Source organism: Lolium rigidum, chromosome 2 (genome assembly GCF_022539505.1).
Source record: "Lolium rigidum isolate FL_2022 chromosome 2, APGP_CSIRO_Lrig_0.1, whole genome shotgun sequence".
Taxonomy (NCBI): Eukaryota; Viridiplantae; Streptophyta; class Magnoliopsida; order Poales; family Poaceae; genus Lolium; species Lolium rigidum.
Window position 1 is genome coordinate 142502793 of NC_061509.1, and position 21129 is coordinate 142523921.

The window sequence follows — 21129 nt, forward strand, 5'->3', positions numbered from 1 at the left end:
GCTCGCCGCGTCAACGTTACAGACACATTTTCCATATGGAATGTCGCCTAAATTATCTCGTCTCATGCGTGCCAAGTCCGTCAAAATTTATTGAGAACAACGGCCTATGTACGTACAATGTGCTGAAGTAGTATGAACATTGTCACCACGACCTGGGTTGCTGGGCAGCTTCCGCGCACGAGCCCAGCGCGCCGGGCCGCCGGCCATTTCCAATGTCGGGAGACGAGACGCAGCAGGAATAGTCCGTCCACCCTTCTTCCTTCCCTGGCCGCGTTATCCTCCACCAAAAACCCACGTGAAACAAAAGACTGCCTTCGCGTTCCGGTCTCTCCCGCTCTATTTAACCAGCGAGCGAGCGCGCGGGCTTTCCTCGTCACCGCAAAAGCACAAGCACAAGCCTCGCAACGTTCAAGCTCGCTCTCTGCGCGCGTGGCCGATCGATCATGGGGTTCCCCTTGGTGTGCTACTGCGTGGCGGTCCCGAAGCCGGTGATCGCCGTCTGCCAGCTCATCGCCGTCGTCACGCACGTGGTCCTCCTGGCGCTCTCCGCCGTCGGCCTCTGCCGCGCGCCGCCTAGCCGCTCCGTCGCCGCCGACAGCGCGCCGCTGCCGGAGGAGGTCAAGGAGCAACTCCCGGCCGTCGAGTTCTGCTGGCTGCAGGGCCAGGAGGGCCTCGTCGGGGCCGCCGCCGCCGCGGCGACGGCGACGTGCATCGTGTGCCTGGAGCGGCTGGAGGCAACGGACGAGGTGCGGCGGCTGGGCAACTGCGCGCACGCCTTCCACCGTGGCTGCATCGACGGCTGGATCGACCTCGGCCGGACCACCTGCCCGCTCTGCCGGTCGCACCTGCTGCCACGGCCCCACCGCGCGCGCGCCGGCCTCCTCGCTCGCTTTTGGTGAGGAAACTACCGACCGGAATCATCGGTAGTTCGGCCGGCGCGTCTTCATTGGCGGCTGCCGGCAGCTGGGTCCGGTTGGTGGCGCCGGAATACTGCGCACAGATACGCGATTAGGACCCGGTGTATATATATGGGGTTAAATGACCCAAACATAACATTATTGGGTTAAATGATCCAAAAGTTGTGATGAATTAGCTCATCCTGCCACCTTCTTGTACAATCGGCAGGTGTTTTGCCCGTATTTATGCGGATATGCTTTCTCTTTTTTCATTCTTTTCGAGAAGGATTAATCAAATATACTCTTAGTGTTTGACTTGTATAATCCTCTCGCGGGACTATGTCATACAGTTGTATAACTTACACTCATGTATATATCAACTTTTGTTTTTTGAAACGGTCTCTTTGATTCACATGGTCCCTAAAGTAGGACCCAGGTTGCACGCGCGTGTGACTCCGAAGGGCCAAACCCTAGCCACACATACTTACCCCACGCTCCCACTGGCTGCCGCCGGCGGTGGTGGGGGCGCCTGGCCATCGCAGGCGGCCGGTGAGAAGGGCACGCCCCAACATGCTTCATGCACGCGTGGAGAGGCGTCAACAAGGGTGGCGCATGGAAGCGGAGGAAGAGCGGCGGCGCACAATAGGTGAGAGTAATAGGAAGCGGTGTAGCTTGATCGGGAGGCGCAACGGAGGGCATGCATGCGGCACGCGGTATGGAGGCGTCGGCGCTTGATGTGGCGGCGCAAGATCTAGGCGTCGGCGCGGGCCGGCCTGAGCCATGAAGGAGGAGATGGTGGCGCCACGATGGGTTTGTCGGCGCTGGGCTCCTAATGGCGGCATGGGGGTTGTGGAGGCTGCGGAGGTGGCATATATGGAGGCTGCTGGCACGGCTGGCCCTGGAGGTGGTGTTGCGGGCAAGATCTGGGCCCATTTCGGACCCGATTTAGGTCTCAGGGCTTCGATCGTGAAGGGTCCGCTTGGTGCGACGCGGTAGCGATTGTTTGTTGTGCCCTGGGCTGCGCAGAAGGTGGGAAATGCCCAGGATGCAATTTCTTGGTCGTGCAGTAGGTGAGAGATGGAGGTGGGGAGCTCCTGCGAGTCGTTGGACACCATGACTTCGCGACCACGACGACAAGGTACTGCGGCGGCGGCGGTGTGAGTCTACATGGACAGTGTTGTCCCAATACTCGGAGGCACGGTGATGGTGACAATGCGAATGAAACTCCCGCCTGACTTTTGTCTGGACGGTGTCGCCGGTGCCCATGGGTGTTCTGTTCCTCAATATAGGCTCTCCGAGTAGTGTCCCTGGCTCTCTGGCGGTATTGGGAGTTGCCTTTGGGCGAAAGCCTAGATTCATAGTTAGATCGACATGATGGCAGCGTCCTCGGAGCATCCTGTTTGGAGATATGGCTTGGAGGTCTTTTGTTGCGCTCCTCCGATGATCTCCGTTGTCCATGGCTATTCTTCATTGGCGCAATTTATGTCGTCGCCGGTGAGTCCAAGACAGTGCCTTTCTCAGGTCTAGCCAAGTCCCGCCATCCACTTTCCACCTCCTCTTCGTCATCAAGGGTGGATGGTGCGTCGACAAGAAGCCAGTGGGAATTGTTGTTCTTTGGAGTTGACCGGGGTTGGTCAAGACACATCATTGATGATTAGTTTAGGACATGCCATTTTTTGTATTAGTGTTGTTGGTGGTGGCTGCCTTCGGACTGGTTGTAGTGGAGTATGTATTGCTCGTTGTTCGCAGCGAGTTGTAGTCGTCTTCTATTTCAAATCCTGCCTTCTATAAATATAAGGCATTGTTTTTGGGTAAAACTGAGCTACACGTGACCCTTTATTTTAGAACACTCAAAATTTTTATTTTAAAATTTTAAAAATTTTGAATCAAAATTTTAGAGATAGCCAATGATAAATACTACAATGGTCTAAAATCTCAAGACAAACTAATTTATATCCTGGGCTACACAACAAAAATGACAAATTATGATTTTTTTATAGTGAATAGTACACATTTCAAAGACTACTAATTTTGTCAGATTTTGTCAATGTCGTGTAGCCTATAATACAAATAAGTTTGTATTTAGTTTTTGCACCATTATAGCATACATCATTAGCTACCTCCAAAAATTTATTTCAAATTTCTTTGAAACTTTGAAATTCAAATTTCAGTCTTTGAAAATGAAGAGCTACATGTAGCTCGGCCTCCAAAACACCACACTCACCTCTTTGTCATGCTCTTGAAAAGAGCATAGGAACAGGAAAAAGTTAAAGATAAGATAGGGGTGTTGGAGATATGCCCGAGAGGCAATAATAAAATAGTTATTGTTATATCTTAGTGTTCATGATAAATGTTTACACTCCATGCTACAATTGTATTAACCGGAAACATTAATACATGTGCATTGTGTAAACAACCAGAGTCCCTAGTAAACCTCACATTTAACTAGCTTGTTGATTAATAGATGATCATGGTTTCCTGATCATGAACATCAGATGTTATTAATAATAAGATCATATCATTAGGTGAATGATGTGATGGACACACCCATAGCAAGCATAGCATGAGATCAAATCATTAAGTTCAACTTGCTATAAGCTTTCGATACATAGTTACCTAGTCCTTCGACCATGAGATCATGTAAATCACTTACACCGGAAGGATGCTTTGATTACATCAAACGCCATTGCGTAAATGAGTGGTTATAAAGATGGGATGAAGTATTCGGAAAGTGTGAGTTGAGGCATATGGATCAAGAGTGGGATTTGTCCATCCCGATGATGGATAGATATACTCTGGACCCTCTCGGTGGAATGTCGTCTAATTAGCTTGCAAGCATGTGACTAGGTCACAAGAGATGGCATACCACGGTACGAGTATAGTGTACTTGTCGGTAACGAGGTTGAACTAGGTATGGAGATACCGATGATCGAACCTCGGACAAGTAAAGTATCACGTGACAAAGGGAATCGGTATTTTATGTGAATGGTTCTTTCGATCACGAAGTCATCATTGAATATGTGGGAGCTATTATGGATCTCCAGGTCCCGCTATTAGTTATTGATCGGAGAGGAGTCTCGATCATGCCTGCATAGTTCTCGAACCGTAGGGTGACACACTTAAGGTTTGATGTCGTTTTAAGTAGATATGGAATATGGAATGGAGTTCGAATGTTGTTCGGTGTATTGGATGGGATCCAGGACATCACGAGGAGTTTCGGAATGGTCCGGAGAATAAGATTCATATATAGGAAGTCACATTTCAAGTGGTCCGGTGAATTTATGGTAGGTTGTAGAAGTTTCTAGAATCATCCGGAATAAATTACAATGGAAGGAGGATTCCCGGAGAGACTCCACCAGCCCTAGCCAAACCACCAAGTGGGAAGGTGGAGTCGATGGTGGACTCCACCAAGGTGGACGGCCACACCACAAGGAAGGGGAGGAATCCCACCTTGTCTAGGTTTCCCAAATTTGGTAAGTTTTGGAGTTGGACTCCAATTTGGCTTTGGGGTAAACCCTAGGGTTTCCACCTATTTAAAGGGGAAGAGAGGGGAGGGGCTGCCTACACAAGTTGGCCGCACCATCAAGGGGCTCCCAAGCCGGCGCCCCAAGCCCCTCCTCTCTCCCAAACCCTAGCTACTCCCTCCTCCTTCTTCTCCCGCAGTGCTTACGGCGAAGCCCTGCCGGAGATCTCCACCACCACCATCACCACGCCGTCGTGCTGGCGGGATTCCGAGGAGGATCTACTACATCCGCTGCCCGCTGGAACGGGGAGAAGGACGTCGTCATCAACACCGAACGTGTGGCCGAGTACGGAGGTGCTGCCCGACTGTGGCACCGTCAAGATCTTCTACGCGCTTTTGAAAGCGGCAAGAGAACGACTACATAAACCACGAGATCTAATATCGTAGGATTTGGAATCTTCGAAGGTTAGTCTCACATACATCTCGTTGCTACCATCTACTAGATTAGATCTTGGCTTGTTATTCGTTCTTCCGGTAGGATTTTTTTTGTTTTCTATGCTACGAATCCCAACAGTGGTATCAGAGCCGTGTCTATGCATAGATTGGTTGCACGAGTAGAACACAATGGTTTTGTGGGTGTTGATGCTTTTGTTGTCTCTTGTTATGTGTACTTAATTTGCATCTTGTGGGATGGTGGGATGAAGCGGCCCGGGCTAACTTTACATGACCGCGTCTCATGAGACTTGCTCCACGCTTGACATGCAACTTGTATTGCATAAGTGGCTTTACGGGTGTCTGTATCTCCCACCATAGTGAAGATTCAATATACTCTTTCTATTGACACCAATAGTATCACCGTTGTGGTTCATGTTCGTAGGTAGATTCGATATCACTCGAAAACCCTAAAACACGTAAAATATGAAAACCAAATTAGAGGCGTCTAACTTGTTTTTGCAGGGTTTGGTGACGTGATATGGCCATGATGTGATGATGAATATGTATGAGATCATCATTATTGTATTGTGACAACCGGCAGGAGCCTTATGGTTGTCTTTATATTTCATGTAGTAGTATTATTTCAAAGTAGTTGTAATAGTTGCTACATGTGGTGAACAACCATGAAGACGAGGCCATGGACCTTGACGCTACGCCGACGATGATGGAGATCATGCCCGTTGATGATGGAAATCATGTTCGTGCTTTGGAGATGAAGATCAAAGGCGCAAAGACTAAAGGGCCATATCATATCACATATGAATTGCATGTGATGTTAATCCCTTTATGCATCTTGTATTGCTTAGATCGCGACGGTAGCATTATAAGATGATCCCTCTCACTAAATATCAAGATAATAAAGTGTTCATCCTTAGTATGCACCATTGCTAAGACTTGTCGTTTCGAAGTATCATGTGATGATCGTGTGTGATAGATTCTACATGTGCATACAACGGGTGCAAGCCAGTTTTGCACACGCGGATACTAAGGTTGCCTTGACGAGCCTAGCATGTACAGACATGTTCTCGGAACACGGGATACCGAAAGGTAGAGCATGAGTCATATGAATGATATGATGAACACTTTGAGTGTTTGCCTTTGAAGCTACATCTTTTCTCGTGAAGATCGGACTTGGTGTAGTGGATTTGATTCGTGTGATCACTAATACAATGTGACGGATGCTGTTTTGAGTGGGAGTTCACCTAGTTAATTTAAGAATTAATAGTAAACTCAAATTTATCCTAAACAAAGTATAAATTGTATTTGAATTATTTTTTGTAGAATTGGCATCCGTTTTCTACTTTGCACTAGGCTTGTAATTGAGATAGATATACTGTTAAATCTGACAAGTAACTTTACGGACTGGTACCGTATTGTTAAAGAATCAAGAAATGATTAAGTCCTATAGCAAACTTTTGGTAATCCTCAAATTGCTGATTCGAAAAGCAATGGTTTCAATTAGTATCTAAAATTATCTTGTCTCCGTAAAACTTGATGTTCAAATCCGTTTGAAAAGTAAGGAGCTGAAAAAATTGTTTTCAGAAATAAGAAAAGTATGAGAAATATGTGATATCTAATACCTTATTACAAGATAATAAAATATAATTTAGTGAGACTACATAAACTCATAAGTTTTATGGGAATGTACGAAGGTTGAAGACGTTAGGCGTCCCGATCCTCCAACTAGTTGGGCACTAACATTATTCGCATATCCATGTAAGCCATAGTTGCTTCATCATGAAGTTGTCATGATTTGATGGGTAACATTATGAGTGAAACTGTTCATCACATTAAAAAATTACTAATAGTGAAATCCGGAACACTTGTCATGTGATGATCAACTTCAAAGTGCGAACCTCAAGGTTATTGGTATTTGACCAACAAGCCTAGAAGTTATTGAATTTGATGCGTTTTCAGATATATGAGAAAATTTGAAAGAGAAACTACAAAAAGGATTTTGGCAGAAAGAAAGAAAATACTAGAAAGTCTAGCTCATGTGTATATAGATGATATACATGTTATGAATGTATTCTTTGATTGGTCACACAATGAAGTTATTGGGTATTTGTACCATATTGGTTGGTATGAGATGTCATAAAACACAACGCAATACAAGAATACAATGGCCTAAGTGACTGATAAGGAATTCAGGAATAATGCACGTCTGGATAAAATAAAGTGTTATTATGTTCGTCATTGGCATTCTACCTAGCCCTTCTGATATATAATAAAGAATTTAATAATTTTTATTTAGCTCTGGTCAAATAAAAACAATGAGTTGTTCAAAGTTATGACCGTACTCCATGTACAATGGATAAGTTATTATAAATCTTACTGGTGAAACACAAATGCATAACACTGACGCTAAAATGCCACAAGGCAAATGATTTGAATTCCACTTATTTGTGGAACAGCCTTTTAGGTCATGTTAGAAAGGAACGCATGAAGAAACTCCATGCAAATGGATTTTTTGAATCATTTGATTTTGTAAATCGTTTGGCACTTGCAAATCTTTTCTAAAGAAAATGACTGAAATACCGTTCATCGGCCAAGAGTTGAACGGGCAAGTAACTTAGTGGAAACATACATGATGATATATGTGGTTCATTGGGGATAGTTGTGAGAGGAAGATTCTTCTACTTCATGAAAACTTCCAACAATGAATTGAGTGTATATATGTGGATATATTTATTCGATGAGGAAGAAGTTTGAAACATTCAAAGAGATTCAAATAAATTTCAGCATGAAGTAGCAATCATCTTAATAGAAAAGTCAAATATCTATGATTGGATCATGGTGGAAATATTTGAATTGCGATTTTTAGCGAACATCTAGGAGAGTTATGAAATTTTTCCACAACTCACGTTTCTCGGAACACCATAGTTATGATGGAGTATTCGAAAGACGTATCCAAACCTTATTGGATTAATGATGATATAAATTAAAGTGATGCCATTAAATTTTTGTAGATTATGCTTTAGAGACTACCGCTTTTGCACTAAATATAGATCATCATAAATCCATTGAAATGACACCATATGAGTTATGGCATGGGTATAAACCCTAATAGTCTTTTCTTATCATGATATCTGCTTGGAACATTTGGAAGGAAAGGAATAACCTCCTCTTCAAAGGATTGAACCCCAGCGTGGAATCCTGGAAGCAGAGATTTAAAACTGATCTCCCCTATTAGTGCATAGGACCAAAGAAGAGCTTCATAATTTTATAGCTAGTTTGTAAACAGTATCTAGTGACCCCATAAGGGTTTGTAACTCCCTCTTTCTTCTTCTTCTTCTTCTTCTTGTTCTTCTTCTTCCTTTTTATGAAGACACTATGTAAAATTACTAAAAAGTTAATACAAAAAAGACAGTAGGAGCCTTTCCTACTGTCAGAGCTTTCAAAAAAAATAGTCTTTTCTTAAATTTTGGTATGCATAGCATAAGTAAATGAGTTTACAACCAAAATCAGATGACTGTCTTTGTTGGTTATCATAGAGAACAAATTGGGAATTCTTTCCACTATGAAGTCAAAGACAAAAGTGTTTGTCAATCTTGCTCATTTCCAAGAAATTGTTTCTAGCGAAGTATTTGAGTGGGAGGACAATAGATTTTGATAAGGTTGATGAACCTGAGCATGATGATCAGAGTAGCACAGCATCGGAAATGGTTCTGGAAGCGGCCACGATGATCATGGCTCCCATGTCTACAAAGTGTTATAGTCATGGAGATCGAAGTACCTATTGAACCTTGTAGGTATGGTTCACTTTGTCATCAAATAAATGATTTGTGAACAAAGGATTGATTTTGAACAATGATAAACCAACTACATAGAAAGAAGCTATGATGGGCCCTGACTTCGTTAAAATGGCTAAGAGCCATGAAATCCAAGATAGTATCTATAATCAAGCTTGGAGCTTGGTAAACCTTGTGAAGGAATAAATATTTTTTGAAAGTAAATGGATCTATAACATTAATAGAATTTGATATAATATCCTTGAAGAAGCTCGACTTGTCAAAAGATTATTTCCGACAAAGTTCAAAGAGTTGACTGCGATAAGATTAGATCTTCAGCAGCGATGCTTATAGTCTATGCGGATTGTTCTAGTAATCGCTACATATTTCTTTTATGAGATATGTTAGTAGGATGGAAAAATACATTCCTTAACAGAAGTGTGTATTAAAGGTGTATACAAGATAGAGCTAAGAGTTTTGCTAGTCCGTAGAATACTAGAAAGGTATACAAACTTCACTGGATGAAGTGAGTATCACGGAGTTGGAATCTTCACCGGATGAAATAATCAAAGAGTTATGATTTCATCAGAAACGATGAAGAAGCTTGCATTTTCAAGAAATTAAGTGGGATCGCTGAGAAACATTTATAATACTTTATGTAGATGACATATCGTTGATTATAAATGATGTAATTATATACTTGATGTGATTAAAATGTTTCATTGAGAATTAACTTCAATGAAAGGATTTGGACTGAAACATATTTAGTGTCAAGATCTATGAAGATAGATTGAAACAGATAATAAGTTTAAGTTAAAGTACATAAAATGAATATTGAAGTAGTTTAATATAAAAATATTAAGAAGGCGTTCTTTTCCATGTGAAGGTTTAATAAGACTTGAGTGTATTTGACGCTCGATGAGTAAAATCACATGAGTGATTTTAGATCATGAATAATATGTACAAAATCAGTTGTCGTGTGCTCTAAAGTGTTAAGAGCATATACCAGAAAGATTCATGTAATGATCATTGGACAATAGTAAGAATATCCCTGAGTGATTAGAAGAACCAAGGATATATATAGTTTTGTATGAGTAATGACAAACAAATCGCTGTAAGGTGTTGCACCGATATTAGTTTGGTCACATATAAAAAATAAAATTTCAATCTCACTTAGGCTAAGTGTTGTTTATAAGGTAGCACAATGAGCTAGAAGAAGTCTATGCTAGATTTAGATGAGTTCGCAGCGAGTTGTAGTCGTCTTCTATTTCAAATCCTGCCTTCTATAAATATAAGGCACTGTCTTTGGGTAAAACTTCAAACGGAGGCCGATCTACACGTAACCCTTTATTTTAGAACACTAATTTATATTCTGGGCTACACAACAAAAATGACAAATTTTGATTTTTTATAGTGAATAGTACACATTTCAAAGACTACTAATTTTGTCAGATTTTGTCAATGTCATGTAGCCTATAATACAAATAAGTTTGTATTTAGTTTTTGCACCATTATAGCACACATCATTAGCTACCTCCAAAAATTTATTTCAAATTTCTTTGAAACTTTGAAATTCAAATTTCAGTCTTTGAAAATGAAGAGCTACATGTAGCTCGGCCACCAAAACACCACACTCACCTCTTTGGCGTGCTCTTGAAAAAAGCATATGAACAGGAAAAAGTTAAAGATAAGATAGGGGTGTTGGAGATATGCCCGAGAGGGAATAATTAAATAGTTATTTTTATATCTTAGTGTTCATGATAAATGTTTACACTCCAAGCTATAATTGTGTTAACCGGAAACATTAATACATGTGTATTGTGTAAACAACCAGAGTCCCTAGTAAACCTCTCATTTAACTAGCTTGTTGATTAATAGATGATCATGGTGTCCTGATCATGAACATCGGATGTAATTAATAACAAGATCATATCATTAGGTGAATGATGTGATGGAGACACCCATAGTAAGCATATCATGACATCAAGTCATTAAGTTCAACTTGCTATAAGCTTTTGATACATAGTTACCTAGTCCTTCGACCATGAGATCATGTAAATCACTTACACCAGAAGGATGATTTGATTACATCAAACGCCATTGCATAAATGAGTGGTTATAAAGATGGGATTAAGTATTCGGAAAGTGTGAGTTGAGGCATATGGATCAAGAGTGGGATTTGTCCATCCTGATGACGGATAGATATACTCTGGGCCCTCACGGTGGAATGTCGTCTAATTAGCCTGCAAGCATGTGACTAGTTCACAAGAGATGGCATACCACGGTACGAGTAAAGAGTACTTGTCGGTAACGAGGTTGAACTAGGTATGGAGATACCGATGATTGAACCTCGGACAAGTAAAGTATCGCGTGACAAAGGGAATCAGTATTTTATGTGAATGGTTCTTTCGATCACGAAGTCATCGTTGAATATGTGGGAGCTATTATGGATCTCCAGGTCCCGCTATTAGTTATTGATCGGAGAGGAGTCTCGATCATGTCGTTTTAAGTAGATATGGAATGGAGTTCGAATGTTGTTCGGAGTCTTGGATGGGATCCAGGACATCACGAGGAGTTCCGGAATGGTCCGGAGAATAAGATTCATATATAGGAAGTCACATTTCAAGTTTGGGAGTGGTCCGGTGAATTTATGGAAGGTTGTAGAAGTTTCTAGAATCATCCGAAATAAATTACTATGGAAGGAGGAGTCCCGGAGAGACTCCACCATCCCTAGCCAACCCACCAAGTGGGAAGGTGGAGTCCATGGTGGACTCCACCAAGGTGGCCGGCCACACCACAAGGAAGGGGAGGAATCCCACCTTGTCTAGGTTTCCCAAATTTGATAAGTTTTGGAGTTGGACTCCAATTTGGTTTTGGGGTAAACCCTAGATTTTTCCACCTATTTAAAGGGGAGGAGAGGGGAGGGGCTGCCTACACAAGTTGGCCGCACTTCAAGGGGCTCCCAAGCCGGAGCCCCAAGCCCCTCCTCTCTCCCAAACCCTAGCTACTCCCTCCTCCTTCTCCCGCAGTGCTTACGGCGAAGCCCTGCCAGAGATCTCCACCACCACCATCACCACGCCGTCGTGCTGGCGGGATTCCGAGGAGGATCTACTACATCCGCTGCCCGCTGGAACGGGGAGAAGGACGTCGTCATCAACACCGAACATGTGACCGAGTACGGAGGTGCTGCCCGACTGTGGCACCGTCAAGATCTTCTATGCGCTTTTGAAAGCTGTAACACCCCAACTTTTGCAACCCTGTTTAGTTGCCCATAGTGCAAAAATCAGGGGGAACAAAAACTTTTTCTTAAAGACTAATGGGATGAATTGCCTTGATCTGTTTTTTTTTGATGAATTGCTTTGATCTGTTGGTAGATGTATTGTCTTGTTTTGCTTGTTGAGTTTTGTCTTGAGCTACCTCTAAGAACAACACCTCTAGTGGTCAGACAAACAACTCACCTAATAAAACACATGTGTGACTTAGGAAAAATTGTTTTCCTTTTTTACTACATCAAACTCTTCTCTTGATGGCAACATGAGTGTGCCATCTTGATTTTCCTCTTTGTGCAGTCTAGCTCAAATCATCCTTAATTCAAAACATGGAATCATCTGCTCCTTATCATATCTTTCCCTTGCAATCTAAAGCAATGCACTTGGTCCTAAACCTACCATATCTTGAGCACTTCTCAACCATGTCCTTGCCTTGAACTAGATCACTCTCTTACCCACTTATCCTTGATAGTTTTGAAGCCAAGTCAACCATCTGTTTTGGTAGGCTTAAAAGTTCCCAACTTTGGCAGTTGATCTCTAAGCACCCCCCCAATTGTTATTGTTGACCTCAGTGCATGGATCTCATCTGTGCAACTCCCTCTACAACTTCCACGTCCTGCATGTCTCATTCTACCCCTGTAACTCATATATTCAAGATGATCTCATACCATGTCCAATGTTTCAACTCTAGATCCCTTCCTTCACTTTTACCTCTTGTTTTTATTCAAGTTTAAATCTTCACAAAACCAAGAGTGGGAATGATGGGTACATTTTGTAGCCACCATCTACCCTTGAGAACACTTCTCCCTAAATTAATTTTCTTTCTCATAAACCCTATTGTTTTTCCTTCTCTAGTTTTGATCACAAAACTACTTCTAGATTTATTAAATCTTTTCAAGATATTTATTCAAAGAAAACAAGGAACTAAAATGGGTTTTGTTTTTCATCCCATTTCTACCAAGTACTGATTTCTAAAACATTACCTTCTATTTTGCTCTCTTTTTAACAAAAAGATTGTTTATGGTACCTTTACCATTTCTTGCTTTCCTCTTGCTTATTTTACAATTGGGAAAAACTCTACTCTACTTGAGAAAGTAAGTAGAACATTTTGAACTCCTATGTTCCAACTAGTTTTATCTTAACATTTTCAAATTCCATTCCACATTTCCACTTGAGTTCATTCCCAACTAGCAGGGTAACCCGCGCATTTGCGCGGCTAGATTCAAACCATTTTCCTTATATAAGCGTAAGGGATCGTAAGGGACATGTAAATCATATGCAGTGGTTTCTACTTAGTTTTAGATATCCGTATGTACTTAAACAACATATGTCGTAGTGTCGATATTTGCAAGATAGAGTTGTTTTGTTAACATAGTATGGAACATATATGAAGTGGAACTTATGACCAAAATATCCATTGCAGGTAGAAACCAACTTACAGAAAACATCTTTATATTGAGTCATCTTATCCACCTAATGAAACTACAACTAACTATGTATGAATGTAGATCTATAATTTTTTGATTACTAATTCTTTTAGTTCATCTCTGTCGCGGTCTTGTGTTTCCCGCAAACCATGCATGCATCCTTAATATATTGAAGCAGTTGCCTTGGTATAAAAAAATAGAACCAACATCTTTACTTGTTTTTGAAGAAACAAAGTAGTAGTTTTTTCATTATACTCAAAATAAATACATCACAACATCACCAGTTTTAAGTAGGGTGCCTAAATCCAATATCCTCTATTTTCATTCTCTATTTATTTTTTTAGCTTTATGTCGCCAAGTACTATACTACAAAGCACTTAGAGGCAAAATACTTCAGTTGAAGCAATATAGACTCGAAACTCAATCCTAATTCATAATTTGGTACATACAGTATTAGATCGTAAGACTTGCAGACCGCCAATCTAGGACAATGAATATCTTGATAACTTGAACAGAACCTACATAGTCTCACTTAATGTCACGTACCTTGAAAAGAGTGAAAATGTTATTTGGCAGTCTAGGTCTTGTATTCCTTCAAATGACTATATGTTCATTGTAGCCTGCTTCTCATCATACTATTATCTTTTATGTACATTGTAGCGTACTAATTAAGCATTAGTAAACTGAAGAGTGGAGCTTCCGCTAGATGATCAACACTGCAAGCTACATGATATCACTCGGTACTATAGATGATGATATAATTCCTATAGACTCAATGTGCATTTAAAAATGGACTATGACTCGTTGTACTTTTTAGGAATGAGAGAGGATTATTAGGATAGGAAAAATATTAAATGACGTCCTTGAGCATACTATGATGCCCAAAAAGGAAGTTCAAATATAATCCTACAATCTTCCACAACTTTATGAGCGAACTTCAAGATATAAGTAACATAATAGTATAATATAAGGAGCATTCAATTCAATCTAAATATCATCTTATTATTAACACAATCACATAAGTATCTTCTCCTTAAGCCCATCATGGGGACATGCACCCAGGAGCCTTCGAAGGCTTGGACGATACACTTGTCCCATGTACATGGGTTCTATGAAAAGTATCATTATGCAGATCAATTTTGTGATCCACACCCCATCAGTTCCACTCTCCAAAGAATTGGTTGATCTCTTAACTTTATTCCATTCAGAACTTCTAAAAGTTAATTAAGTTCAGATCCATGAATTATTACCTGCATACCACTGAACTTTCTTCATGAGCCCAACAGAAATGAAAGTCACAGATTGTGTCTTTCCAACATTTAGTGACTGAATCTCATTGAACTTGATATAGCTCTTGAACCCACGAAACTAATTTAAACTTCTCCTGCACAATAAACCGAATAGATATTCTTAAAGGACCCCAGCCAAAAAAATTAGCATAAAGATTGGTTGCATGTTTTCATTGACACTTATAATTTGAGATTGAACTACCTATAATTTAGCCGAATAAATATTAATGCAGAACTGAAAATATCAGAAAACAATCGAGTATTATTTGCTCTAAATTGCAGTTCTGTCGTAGATGTATAATCCCAAATAAAGTACAGATTCAATCAACGTACTGAGACCTGCAGGAACTGAAAAGGTCAGAAAACACTCGAGTTTAATTTTTTTTCTAACCCTCTAAATTGCAGGTCTGCAGTAGATGTATTATCCCAAACATAGTACATATCGAATCACCTCTGTAGTGTGACCTGCACGTCCAACAAATCAATAATTAGTGGCTAGCTGCAAACCAAAAGAAGAAACAGGAAACTACGTACATACAGAGGAATGGACTGATCAGTAATTCTAATTCATCATGGCTTGCAGTGCGACCGAACATCAAGGCTTAGAAGATTGTAAGGATCTCGTCCTCTTGGCTCTGATGGCTCCGGCGGCCGAAGGTGTGGGTGCGCTTCTGCCGTTTTGCTCAGGAGGATATCTGATGTAGACGTACGTAAAGATTGGGATTTCTAATCTGCACCTAATAAGGAGATGCAATTATGTATTACGTGCCTTAGGAGGAGTCAGGAGGATATCTGCTGTAGACGTACGTATAGATTGGGATTTCTAATCTGCACCTAATAAGGAGATGCAATATGTACTACGTGCCCGAGGAGTCTAGGACTTTTCAGTGCATATATCCTGTGTACGTAGGCAGACGCGGTTTTTGTTTTGTTGACACATGCACACGCGATTGTTTTTTAGTTGCCGATTTTCTTGGCTTTTCTTTATCACGTCCGGACTTCTTAAAATCAGAAGCGTTATGTCTAAATCTAAGCCGTACTTTTTTCTGTAGCTAATCTAAGCCGTTTATTGTTTGTTGTTTTAATAATTTAATAGATTGTCCCTAGATAATTGAGGTGTTTCATATACCTTTCAAATAAATCCTTTTCAAATGGAAACTCTTGCACATCTTATGCACATCTCTGATCTACCACATTGTATCCCCTCATCATCCAATTCTTGATCAAATGGATGATCATTTGATAACTTCCAAATGAACTCCCTTCAAATAAACCCTAGACTCAGGGAGTATTTCAAACCACTCCTAATTGACCTCTCATTTGTAGAGTAACTTATATTCATCATACCTATCTCACTCCTCTATTCTTTTCATCATCACCTTGACCTCATGAATTGGTAATTTATGTCACCATATTCATCCTTGTGGGTATATGGTTACTTCAATAACCATATCTCTTAACCTTGCTCTACCATTGCCTAAATCATCATCCCCACCATCATCTCTTGGCCCAATTGATAATTTTATCAAGTGCTTTATTCCTCAACATTGGCACCAATGTTTATTATCATCTCTCTCGCTTTTCATTCTTACTTCACCGAAACAACACCACCCTATCTACCTTGGCATGCTCATGCATTGTTGCATGTGGTAAATCCCAATCTTTTCAATTTTGAATTCAAATGAAAACTTCTATTCATCAACTATACCTTGGGAAGTATGTTCATCATAAGTTGGTCACAACCAAAGTGGTGGAGGTTATTCTCATGACACATGTCACCCTCATACTCATTTCTATCTATATGTATTTACTCCTATTCTTATCATCATCAAAGTCACTCATTGAAATTATATCCTCAACATCATGCCTTGGCCTATACACATAGATGTTGTGCCTTCCTCTCACATTGCTCACTTGTATCTGGCAAAAATGGAGCCGGCCCTTGTGTATGCATGGCAAATCCGGCCAGCACTTCCTCCTCACTTTCTTTCTCCACAAGCCTTACCTCCCACCTAACCCAATTAATGTAGAGGCAACAACCCATCTTAGCCAATCAAAAAGGAGCCAGCCACCCATCCTCCCTCTATAAAAGGAGCTTGGCCGGCCACCTCCACTCCTCTTGCTCCCATTTTTCTTCTCTCCACTTACTCATCCACCTTATCTACTCCCTCACACTCCTATCCTATCTCTCCCCACGAAATTGCTGCTCCTCCTTGCTGCCATGGACGTCCACGACCATGAAAGCAAGCCAAGATGAAGCTCCCCTCCTCCCTCAAGCTTCTTCTCACCATGAGAAGCATCTCTCTCACTCTCTTCTCCCCTAACCCCAGCTGCATTCATCTCTCTTTCTCTTTTCCCCTCTCATAAGATTGGATCTTGATGCAGGTGCATGTTGGTCCAAGAATGGAGAAGCTTCACCTATCCTCAGATCTGAAGTCCTTGACCTAAGTTCGTCCAAAACCTTGCACTAATTTATGTAATCTTGTTGTTTCAGATACTGCACGATCTTGTAAAATCCGCCAAAACTCGTGTACAACTCCAAATCGAGTGATTCAAAGTTCCACTGTTAGCTAATGAAAAGATCTACAACTTGACGTTGGTTTAATCCTCAAATTCGTAACATATTTTCCTTAGTAAATAAAGTTCTGACAACATGCAGATTCACTGTTTGTGATTTGTTTTACAAAACCTTTTTGAGAAAACTCAACTTTGGGTGAAAGCCATCTCCAATACCTTCGTTTTGCCATTGGCCTCACTTCAAATGAGTCTAGGAAAAACACTTTTAGTCTTGTATTAGTATTGTCCATCTAGGAAAAATACTTTTAGTCTCTGTTCATGCGTATTGGTTACTGATATTAACATGTGTGTGCTATATGAGTTGTTGGTCTAAAACGTTTTGGTTTATTTAAAACCCTCGACCAACTCTTTTTATTAGAAATGGGCAAACTTTGTTTTGTGCTTGCAAAACAAAACCTCTGCAACTTAACATTAGTCCTATTGTATTGCTTAAGATTATAAAAGGTGTGGTATCTTGCTTGCTTCCTATTTGTGGGTATAGTGTTGAGTGAGCAAATTAAATTAGGAAAGCTGATTTCTAATTTTCCAAAAATGTTTGAAATGTATTGTGAATGTTTTTGATGCCAAACTAATGCACTTGTCCTCTTCATGATGTTATCTACCAGGGGATATTTGGTTTATACCATGGTCATAACCGAGAAAGGCAATTGCTAAGTTGTGATGCACTCATATCTTTACTAGGTAAATAAATGGAGTTTCCTAAATTAAAATTCTTAAAGTTGTTTTGTGGTATCTATAAGTACTTAGTATGGTAGCCCTTAAATTGAATGGTTAAATTTATGATTGTTGAATTATGTCTTGTTGGTACAATGTGATTGATTGTGTTCCTTTTATATTTTCCGGCGATAGATGCGAACAATTCCGGAGGAGAAGAAGAAGTGGAATCAGACAAGGATTTTATTTATATTGTAGGAATTCTTATTTGATGGAGTTGAAGAATTCCAGGGACAAACAAGCCAATCAAGGCAAGCCATCTATTGATCTCTGAATGTTTGTGTCACATATTGTTGGCACTTTGTTGTTGTCCTTATTCCATGATCTATGGTGTGTTATTCTCCGTTTGTGTCATGCATGCTTAATCTTTAGCATGGTAATCTTCTTGGCCATGTCTTATGCACCTCTTAATGAGTGTTGTGTACTAGAAATAACCATAGTATGTCACCTCACTTGGTTGTCTTCACATGCTTCCATTGAGCATGTTACCCTACTTGTCAATTCACTCACATACACCCTTCTAGTGAACTGATAAGTGTTTTCATGATCTTGGTGTTCTCTCACTTTGGGAAGAGTATGCCTACCCACCTCGGGTATGTAGAAGTGTGATGATCCCCAACACCTCTTCTTATATGTTGTTGGTTAATGACACAAATTTGAAAGTTATCCCTCTTATGTTGGCCACTTACATGCTTGCCTTGAGCATGTAAACCATTAGTGACAATCCACCTACACCCCCCTAGTGGAGTAGTGGTGATTCCGACAATCATGTCGTACCTCTACAATGATGATGTCTCGGTACACTTCCCGTGAGTATGCCGACCCCTTTTTGACACCTCCACACGTTCACTAAGTGGTCTTGATGAATAGCATCACGGCCATGATGTGATTCTAGTTCCATCATGAAACTTTAGGTTGGGAACCCCTCAAGGTTTACCTTGTTATAAAAGTTTTGAGAAAACCTTGGGTGAGTCGACCTTACCCGACTGTATGATTTATGAAAGGAAAGGATCTTGACAAAGATGGTTGGAAAGAGGAAAGTGCGTGTGACTTGGGTTTTTGAGAAAAACGACACATGGTTCTTTGTATTCGCCCGGAACAACCAAACAGCGCAACCACATTATCCAAAGTGGGCACGGGCTTAGTTTGACGTATGTTGAAATTGGCATGAGCCACCTTCACAACTCTCTAGGAGGATCACGACGACCTCTGACACCGGGTTGTGCTCTGAAGGAGGCAATACACTGCATTAACTTGTAGCCGGACGATTACTGAGGGTCTTCCGTCATGGCGCCGGAGATACGCTCAAAAGGAGGTATGCTGTCGGGGTGCCGGGAAGGGGTAAGCCCGCAGGGAAGGACTCATGTCAAGGGAGACAAGCGAAGGACTATGACTGATTATCCGAGACTCGCATACTTTCGTATGACGATCCGGGGATGATCCCGGCGGATTTATCGGTTCTTGTGGGGAAAGTGCGCACACTCTGCAGAGTTAAAACTATTCGAATAGCCGCGTCCGCGGTCATGGACGGTTGGAATGGCCGTTGCCAAGCTGTGTCGAGTTTTGTTTTAGAAATGCTTTACAAAGAAAGTGAGAAAGTGCTGATGTACCAGAAGGGTACAGGAAGGCTTGTGCCGACCATATGGAGATGGTCGAGGAAAATGAAACAAAATTGGGTGACCCTTCCTAGTGTTTCATGTAGAGGAACCCTTCTTCAATAAAAATATAGAGATGTCATAGTTTATCTTTTGAAGTATCGTCTTCAACAAAGATATAGAGATTTCATAGAACCCTCTTAGTGTCCCCTTCAACTGCGAAGTTGGGGTTCTATATCCACAAGAGAAACTGATTCTCTTCCACATGCTACATCCACAAGAGAAACTACTTCTCTTCTTCATGCTATTTCTACAAGAGAAATTAGCTCTTCCCTCTTGTCATCTTAGATTAGCACTTGTTATCTTTCACTCTTGCAAAGTACCTTCATGATGGTTTGTGAGTACAATTCCAATGTACTCACGGCTTTGTCCCTGGCTATTTACTTGGCCAGAATTGGAGGAACTCGACAGATGAAGAAGGAGTTGGCGACGTCTATGCGAGCTAGGAACATCTTCCCAGTCAGTTGCTTGTAGGGTTAAGGCAGATGACTTGGGCTCTACGCTGCTGAAGTGATTCCGCTACTCTGGTGATTAGATTAGGCCCTTCGAGGCTATTATGTAAAGAATGGTCATGTGACCTTATTTGTAATTTTATTATTCCGCTTTGTAATGGATGGTGTAATTTGATATCAGTTCGGTTATGTGTTCACGGCGCACTGATCATGGGAACGTGAACTGTATACATAACAGGGTATTTCAGACAATTAGTCCGGGGTCCCCACAGAGCTGGTATTAGAGCTATCCTGACTGTAGGAGACCTTAGTTAGCATGGACGTTAGTTAGGAAACAAGTACTTGGGCAAAACTATTTACCAAATAAATTCTTTCTGTAACTGGAAGCATAGCTTCTACTCCTCTTATTCCTTCAAAACTTCTACATTCTTATCTCTCCGCTTTATAAATGTTTGAAAATTCTTACCCTATTGTCTCATCCACTTCAAAGCTACATATTGGACGATGTCCCTAACTCAGACCGGAGACTCGAACTCAAAGATGGATCAATCCCTCAGGAAGACTCATGTATCTCCAACAACAGCTACTGAAGATTGGATGCCGACTTAGTGTGCACGTAAAGGGATAATTACATCATGTCTTTGGTTGTCACCAAAGTCTGTCAGGGAGCTGACCTTGTTCCTCTTTGGACTCGCATTTTTGCAGTCGTTTGGGATCAAGTCCTCAGTTCTTGACTAGTAATTTTTAGTCCATCTACAAGAAGTTGTCGACTTCGAGAGTACCTCAATAGCTACCCCTTCGAAGACCTCATGTCCCAGGAATGCTGAACAAGAAGACTACACACTTGTAGCCTCTGCCTCAACAATCGACGAATCAACACCAGGCCACATCTCCACCAACTGCTTTGAGAATCCTTGTTGAAGACAATGTCACCAAGATGAAGACGCCAATTAGGAGACCAGCCCCAATCCTATAGGATGGATAGGACAAACTCAATCTCTTCGATTGAGCTACCCCCACGTATTAGGTATCCCTAGGTACTTAGAGTGCCTTGTTTGGTGTGCTGATTGCTTGTAGTTCCCTAGTGTGTTGCCTTGAGTTATTTTATCTGTTTGTTGTGTGTATGATTGTCTTGGTCTTTAGATCTGAAAACACTTTTGG

General features: G+C 41.2%; 1 protein-coding gene across 1 annotated transcript; it reads left to right on the forward strand.

Annotated features, from left to right (window-relative positions):
- Positions 1-396: 396 nt before the first annotated feature.
- LOC124687373 (brassinosteroid-responsive RING protein 1-like) lies at positions 397-1217 on the forward strand. Its single transcript, XM_047221164.1, has one exon. The coding sequence runs from the start codon at positions 444-446 to the stop codon at positions 897-899; it is 456 nt and encodes a 151-aa protein (XP_047077120.1). The 5' UTR covers positions 397-443; the 3' UTR covers positions 900-1217.
- The last annotated feature ends 19912 nt before the right edge of the window (positions 1218-21129 follow it).

Coding starts and splice junctions, on each gene's coding strand:
- LOC124687373 (XM_047221164.1), top strand. CDS start 444: ATGGGGTTCCCCTTGGTGTGCTACTGCGTGGCGGTCCCGAAGCCGGTG.